The sequence below is a fragment of the Xyrauchen texanus genome, chromosome 36 (genome assembly GCF_025860055.1).
Source record: "Xyrauchen texanus isolate HMW12.3.18 chromosome 36, RBS_HiC_50CHRs, whole genome shotgun sequence".
NCBI lineage: Eukaryota > Metazoa > Chordata > Actinopteri > Cypriniformes > Catostomidae > Xyrauchen > Xyrauchen texanus.
Genome location: NC_068311.1, coordinates 35090483 through 35098633, shown reverse-complemented (window position 1 = coordinate 35098633; position 8151 = coordinate 35090483). Strand labels below are relative to the sequence as shown.

The window sequence follows — 8151 nt, the reverse complement described above, 5'->3', positions numbered from 1 at the left end:
CTGTGGACATTATGAAGTATAATAGGCATGCACTGTTGCCCAAGAGTTACTAAACTTGGATGGACAAGTGATTTCTCCATTGACTGATACCTTACACCACAGTCTTTGAATATGTTGGTAATGTTATATTGATGCCAATGCTTTATGATAAAAAAACAAAAAAAACAATGTAATGCAATAAAAAATGACAGAATAATACAATATGCGTGTTCAAAAAAATCTATATTTTGAATACCACCATACTTGCACATTCTCAAAACTTTCACTGTTATATATATATATAAAACATATTTAATCTCTTCAAAATAAAAGTTTTCATAATTCTATGTAAATAGGAAGATTGAATATGTTACACTATTAAATGTAAGAAAAATGTCTGTAATAATTCTAAAGATAAATAGTTGATTTACATATAGTTGCTGAAGTAATTTATTTAAGCTCAGTCACATGGGTTTTTATCTCTCAGACAAATTCTCTCTGTGTAGAACTGGACCTCACTGCAGAGAACTTGGGGTTATAGATGCGTTCGTGCTTTGGTGGGCAGTTCCAACAGAGTATTCCTCCAGCCAGTAATAGCAGCCCAGCAGATCCCCAGCCGACATACAGTGCTGCACCCAACTCCCTCCGCTGAGCTTCCACCATTAACGGATTATAGAAGTTCTGTATGGTCGTGTTCGCCGACCATGACACTGGGATCAAACAAAGGAGTCCAGAGACAATGAAGAGAATGCCTGCAACGATGCATGCCTTTGCTTTGGATCCTGAGTCCTCGATACAGTTGGTGCACTTCCCTCCAGCCACAGAAACGATGATTCCAAAGAGTCCAGTCAAAATGGAGATGATGATCATGGCCCGGCCTGCCTGAAGGTCAGAGGTGAGTGCCAGCATGGAGTCGTACACTTTACACTGCATTTGCCCAGTGCTCTGTACCACACAGTTCATCCACATGCCCTCCCAGATGATCTGTGCTGTGACTATATTGGCTCCGATGAATGCCGACACCTTCCACTGGGGCAAGGCACAAACGACGATGACCCCCAGCCAACCCAACATGCCTGTGATTATGCCCATCATCTGGAGTCCTTGGGAAACCATTTTTAAGAAGAAATGTCAAACCTTTAAAGTGTCAAAGTGTTCAAAAGTGTGCCAGCAGCAGATGTATTTATAGGAAGAGTCTGAAAAGGCGGAGTTTGGGTCTCCTGAGCTAATGATTTCTATGGAGAGCCCCTATGATTTCTCATTTGGCTGTGTACACTATAAACAACATGGATGACGTTCAGAGGAACCGACAGACAAAACACAACAATACTTCAACAAGGTCATCGAGCTAAAATAATGTCAAAGTTTTCCTTCCATATTTACTAGTATTGACAAATAAAAACCTTTCTAGAAAAATACAGATGATCAGAGTGTCAAAAAATGGAATATGCTGCAAGCGGCTTCTATATACAGAATGCTTTAAAAACACAATATTTCATATTAGGCTAAATATCTTACTCTTACTTAGATTAGTTTATGGAAAAATCTAACAACTTTTAATCGGGTTTATACTTAAAGCAAGAAAAAACTATTTTCCAGTAGAGTAAGACAATTACATTTATTTGAAAGGAAAAACAACAAGTTATTTTTCTTACCCCATTGGCAGATTGCATGTAGTTAACTAAACTTTGTTAGATTTCTCTTAACCCATTTGTGCCCAAATTTTTCTGAATGGTTTCATGCATATAGTCATGTTAATAGTGTCCTATATGAACACGTTCTGCATTTATTTTCCCCAAGTTTTTTTCTACTTCTTGATACTCATATTTGAATGTGTGGCAACTATAGTTGCCGGTGGGCAAATATGTTGTATGCACACCTTCAATGTCAAATTTGAACAGGAGGAGAACATTTGGTATCTTACTCAAAATAACTGCTTTCAACAGATCAATCTTTATTCATAAACAAATTTATTAAGTGTAAAAGTGTAAAAACATTCACTGCAAACCCCAAAAAGCTGCTTCTAGCTTATAATCTCTTGAATTTGAAAATAAATTATTAAAATGTTGAAATTATCTTGAATAAATGGGGATTTAAACAGTCATCAACAAACCCATTTACTTAAAGTGGTGGAACATAGAGCAGAACAAAGTGCAGACATTAAGTTGCCCCAACAGGGTATTGAGTATCAAAAAGTTAAATGAAAATAAATAGAATGAAGAAAAAATAACATCAGTGCATACAGGCAATTTATTTCAAAAGACATTCGGAATGGGAAGTTATGTCATACGTGTCCTCCACGCTATCCCTTTATATTCCTCTTTCTCCCTCCGTTTCTCTCCCTCCTGGGTAGAGTTTTAGTGGTTCACATGAAAAACCTTGAAGCAGTCAACATGCAAAGCAACACCGCATTTCTCACATGCAAAGGGAGTGCGTCCATCACATTTTCAACACCTCATGTACCTTCTTCCTGTGTTGTGGGGCCAGTGGTTCAAATCTGGCAGCCTCACATATTGCAGAGCCCAACACTGACCTTCTTCCATGCCCCTTTGGCCTCATCCCATGCCGCTGGAGAAGACTCTGGGCAACCAGCCTTTAGAAGGAGAGGAGATCTCTGTCTCCCTCTTTACATGACTGGTATGAACGAATGAAATAATTAATTTTCAATGGGTGGGTTTTGAATGAATTAAATAATTAATAATGTATGTTTCATGCCACCTAACATATAGACCCCATCCTTCCAACCTGCCACCCCGCAGCCTCACCTCCCACTTCCCATTACACCTTCATGTACCTGTAATAACACCAGGCATTGACCATAGCACAGTTGAGTGCCCAGCTGTAGCATGGCCACCACCACTTCTTTGATCGGCCAATCCGGTAACGGTTTACACATTGGTCATGTAAGTCAACACCTCCCATATGTGCGTTGTAGGTCTGTAAATGTAAACTCTTTACTTGTCTGAATTTCAACATTATAATGGAATCATAAGCTACTAGTCATAAAAAGTATTAGGGTCCTTGACCAATTAGAATGAAACGCATCCAAACTGGATGAAGGGGTCTCAATATTTTGACCCTTACTGGACATAATATCATAAAAGGTTGAAAAAGATAAACTACAGCAATTAATCCCATGCTTAAGTTAGGTGGGATATTATAAAAGCACAAAAAAAGACCAATAACCTTGATTTATTAACCTATTAACACAGTATACCCCATTTCCCAATGATATATGTACTTACAAGGCATTTGCCCGCCGCTAGGACTTTTGACTAAGTATACAAGACACTATAGATCTGTTGTAATATTTGTTTTGTTTGGATGATTCTAGAGACCTTCATGATTATGTAGATTTATATCAATAAAAAAACTTATTAGTAACATGAAAATGACCTTTTATTGGGAGGTCTTGACTTTGCCATGCTTCCTGGAAGTAGGGGAAGGAAGTTGACAGCATTATGTAACAGGAAGGAAGTGAACACCATTTTTTTTTTCTTAAAATCCTTTATTTGGTTGTTTGCTTGCAAGTCATTGAGATATAAAACATGGATAGCATCTAGAAAAATACGTACAAAAGGAAAATGACAACTATACACTGCAGCAAATGGGTTAAAACAGGACTTGGTGGGGGGGGGGGGGTATGTCTAAGGACATAGAGCGCATTGGGAATTGGGCATTCCAAACTGGGGAGAAAAAGGGGAGAAAAATAAAAAAAAAGGGCTTTTATTTTCTTGACCGTGCTAGTTGAAATGCTATGTGCAATGACTGTGCGCCGTGTCTTATCCAATTTTCACTAGAGCGCTAATTCCAAGCACATTTTCCTTGGCAGCACAATGCACAAGTGGGCGCGGTGGGAGTGTTAGTGCTATATGTGGGTGTATGCATGCAATCTGTGGGGTGCATTGTATGTTAATGAAGTGGTGCAAATTGCAGTTTGCTATTTTCCTGAGAAATAGGATGCGCCTCAATCAACACCCTAGCTCCCTATGTTGTGAATCAGTATATCGTGAACACAAATTCGGCACTGGCAAGGGTGTTGCTCCTCTGAACATTGGGACATGAGACAGAGACACTTTTGTCTTAATCATCTGCGACACAATAATGAGCTTGTACATTAAAACACAAGCTAGTATTAATCAACAACATCACTGTATAAAGTGCCATTATGAAAGATAAATTAACCCGAAAATATATATAAAGGAGTAATATTTAAAAGTTTGTTTCCTTTCATGATTGTTATGGATGAAAGACATTGTATCTCTATTAAACAGGAAAAATAGTTTTTGACTTAATTGTTTTACACGTGTGCTTGTCTTCTAATGACTTGAGAGACTTCAAAAGACATGACTGCATTTTCGGTAAGGGAACATAGTGAGCAACGATGAGCCCTTGTTTTTAAGGTTCATTCTGGGATTTTTAGGGAGTGAACGTTTCAATGCCCAGGAATGATTTTGTGGTTGAGACAACCCTAGAAATGTCTGACTCCCTCATCAGTGTCCTGACTACTGAACTAGGGATCTGATTGAAACACGCTCATAGGTTGTTGCGCTAAATGCGCAGTCACACACGCCTACGAAATTCTGTGCGCGAAATACAGTCATCTCAATGGGAATCCGCGTGAAATTGGACTTCCGGTGGCAAATAATTTCCTAGCGCTGATTTCGCCTGGAGTTCAAGTGTAGTGAACATCGCGTGAAATTTCTCCACAATGACCAATAGGGAGTTGCTTGGTTTGGTGGTGACCTCACCAAAATTCACAATATTCACAATATTTCATTACATTTTTGCTGGATTAACACATGCCCATGACATCTTTGAGAAGTTTTGTGTGACCACGCCTTAAGACGTCTGGGGACCACATCTATTCTCGACGCAAAGTCTAAATTTAGTTCCTAAATTTATTTGGGGGATTTCACCAGCAGATGATATTAAAGAGCTATCGATCACTTTTAATAATTGCCATGAACATCCTTTATAATTCCACGTAGCCTATGTACAATTAGTCCTGACGAGGACCCCAATGTCATAGAAATATGCTTGCCATTCAGCAAGGATGAAGTTTATGCGAAAAAGGTGTATTTTTTCGAATGCATTGCAAACAGACCATTTACACTCCCAAATCCTAACGAATGGGCTGTTTTGAATCATCTAGGTTTGAAGAACCGCGGAATTAAATGACACTTGACCAAACCCATTCAAGCTTTGCGTGCGCTATTTCACAAATCCACTAACGCCTATGACTTGAGCCTTGTTCAAACATGCAGCGACTTTATCGCTCAGTGTCACTCGTCCTTGTACTGTGAAGTCGTTAGTAGGCATTCTTACTGCTGTCACTTGAAGGACTGCATGTCTGGCCAAATTTTTTTTTAAATATGATTTGAGATAAGACATATTGCTGGTAAAAATAAGATATTTTTCTATTTTGAGAAGGAATTAATTGTCTTGTTGTTGCTAAAAATTCACATTTTGCAGTGGAGAAAGTTTTTATAAACTACAGCAGTGCTCAGTACATTAAATCATTAACCAGACGAACAATCTATCAATGTATGAATTAAACACACTCAGGCTGCCAACAATTTATAAAACATCATTCTAATTTGACAAGGAATCATTTTGAATGTACCTAAAACTAAACATTTTGCAGGGGAGAGTGTTTTTATTAGTGATACATACCGATCGTGCCTCAATACAGGGCCAATCTTTTTTTAATCGCAGCATGCACAAAATCACATATAGACTGAGTTCGGAATGGCATACTACCCATATACTACTCTTACTAATCTTACCGTGTCTGTCTATGGCAGAAAAAGTACAAGTAGTATGTTAGTATGCCATTCCATACTCAGCCATACACTGCTATTCTAATGAATCACCACATGCCCTCATAGCATGACATTGCGGCCACTGGAGAGTGAATTATTGGCAATTATAAGTATGTGTGAATGTACACTTTCAGAAATGCTGTAATTCAAATGAATATATGGTTTTAAAATTTGTATAACACACGTGTATGAATATTTTGGTGCCCATTTTCAAGAGTCATTATGGTAGTAATTCTGACTTGCTTTACAGTTAGAGACGAAAGAGAACAAATTATGTAAAATCAAATTAAACAACAAGTAAAGATGAAAATAACACTAAACCCTAAGTATAAGTGATGTAATGTGAGTGACGACAAGGGCTTGATTTGGACAAAAAGCCAAATTGCGATTATTTTGAAAAATATAGCGATTGCGAATTTTAACTGCGATTATGCTATTACAATAAAACCAAAAAAACATAAAAAGTAATGTTGTTAACATGTTCAACTGCCAAAAAGCTACTGGGCTTTTCACATTTGAGTTCGCTAAAAAGTTCTCTATATTATAATAATATATTAAACTTAAAGTGAAAGTTTTGGTTAGTCACAATTATTTGTATTCATTATTTTATTACATTTCATTTAACAATAGATTATATTGTAGTATCTACATTTTTTATATAGATTTATAATATGTAAGTTCCTTCATTTTCATTTTGTTGGTGTTCCGCTTTCATTTGTTGCTATTGGGAGTGTAATAAGGGCGGCACGCTGTCTTGTTGTCACAGTCTGTCTCCCTCATGTTTTTCCTAGGACTCTTATTTTGAAGTTTTCCCCTGGACTACATCTCCCAGAATTCACAGCCCTCATCATTTCTATCTGTTCCTCATCGTCCTCACATGTCTTCCATCCCCTCATTAGTTCCCTTTGTGTATAAATACCCTCCAGTTTTGTTAATTCATTGTCAGTTCTCATCCATGAATCAGTTGTTGTGTTTGTAGATATGGTTTATTGTTCTCCACATTGTTTTTATCTTCATTAAAGCCTGCAAATTGATCCATTGCCCCTCGCCTCTACTACCAAACTACGTGACACTTGTGAGGTAAACAAATGAGAGGAGAATATAGGAAGAGCATATGTTTCTGGATTATACAGGTGCTACTGTCAATGCTGATTGCTCAGTAATCTTTTAATAAAGATGTTTGAATTATACCCATTATTATTATGATACCTGTGCCCGGTGGAGTCTGAGATACTGCCACTGCAGATGATAATGAAAACCATTTTACGCAAGATGCACCGGTTTAGTGTAGATAAAGCACTTGGCACACGTAAGCAAATGGAAATGAGCTCCGAGCACTTCTGTTACTCTAAGCATAAGATGTAGTTTCGGACAGAAATGCTCTGAAAACACTGTAATAATGCTCTAACTTAATATAGACTGGACAGTGCAGTGCAGATAAACATTGAATTGAGAAGAATATTTATATAATGAATTAAATCGCAGCCATCATATCGCGATTTCGATTTTATTTTGATTAATTGTGCAGCCCTAGTTGTGACAGTCAGACCGTGTGTGAAGAAATCGAGGCAGTGTCAGCGATTAAGCATGCTCTTAATTTCACTCACTCTAACATGCATGCTCCACAGTTGCTCTCAATCTCTCACTAGGCTACGTCGACACTCCTACATTTTCGTTTGAAAACGCATATTTTTTCTGTACATTTTGGCCTTCTATCCACACTGAGACGGCTTTTTTTAATGACTTATCGCAAACCATGGGCTAGGGAGGAATCGTACAGGGATCCGAATATATGGAATCTCCTGGGAGAGAAAGCGCACAGTTTTACCTCGACCGAGGGAAAGGGCACTAGGTGCAAGCGATCCACCTGGTCAGTTCATCAGCGTGTTACCGAGTTCTACCGGCTCGGACCTGAGAAGACACGGGACGATAATGACTCAATCCTGAGATTGTAAAATCTCGCAAAGGTATTAGGTGTTGCCCAACCTGCTGTTCTACATATGTCTGCCAGGGAGGTGCCCCTGGCCAGTGCCCACGAGGACGCAACACTCCTTGTTGAGTGTGCTCACACCCGCAAGGGGGGCATGGCCTGGGTGTGGTAGGCCAATGAAATGGCATCCCTGAGGGAGAGCCTCTGTTTGGCTATTCCCCTTCCGCTGTCCGCCAAAGCAGACAAAGGGCTGCTCAGAACGTCTAAAGCTCTACGTGGGTTCCAAGTAGGTGCACAAAGCACGTACCGGACACAGCAATGAAGGGGCTGGGTCTGCATCCTGCCGTCTACTGCGTCATGGTGGGCTGCGATAGCAGCAACATACACCTTCAAGGTGGACGGGGACAGCCTCCCCTC

General features: G+C 39.0%; 1 protein-coding gene across 1 annotated transcript; it reads right to left on the bottom strand.

Moving 5' to 3' along the window:
• Positions 1-209: 209 nt before the first annotated feature.
• On the bottom strand, positions 210-1170 carry LOC127630066 (claudin-4-like). Its single transcript, XM_052107474.1, has one exon. It carries the CDS (start codon positions 1093-1095, stop codon positions 463-465), a length of 633 nt encoding a protein of 210 aa, XP_051963434.1. The 5' UTR covers positions 1096-1170; the 3' UTR covers positions 210-462.
• Between the last annotated feature and the right edge of the window lie 6981 nt (positions 1171-8151).

Bases quoted from the DNA above. Each gene is read 5' to 3' on its own strand.
- LOC127630066 (XM_052107474.1), bottom strand. From the start codon at position 1,095: ATGGTTTCCCAAGGACTCCAGATGATGGGCATAATCACAGGCATGTTG.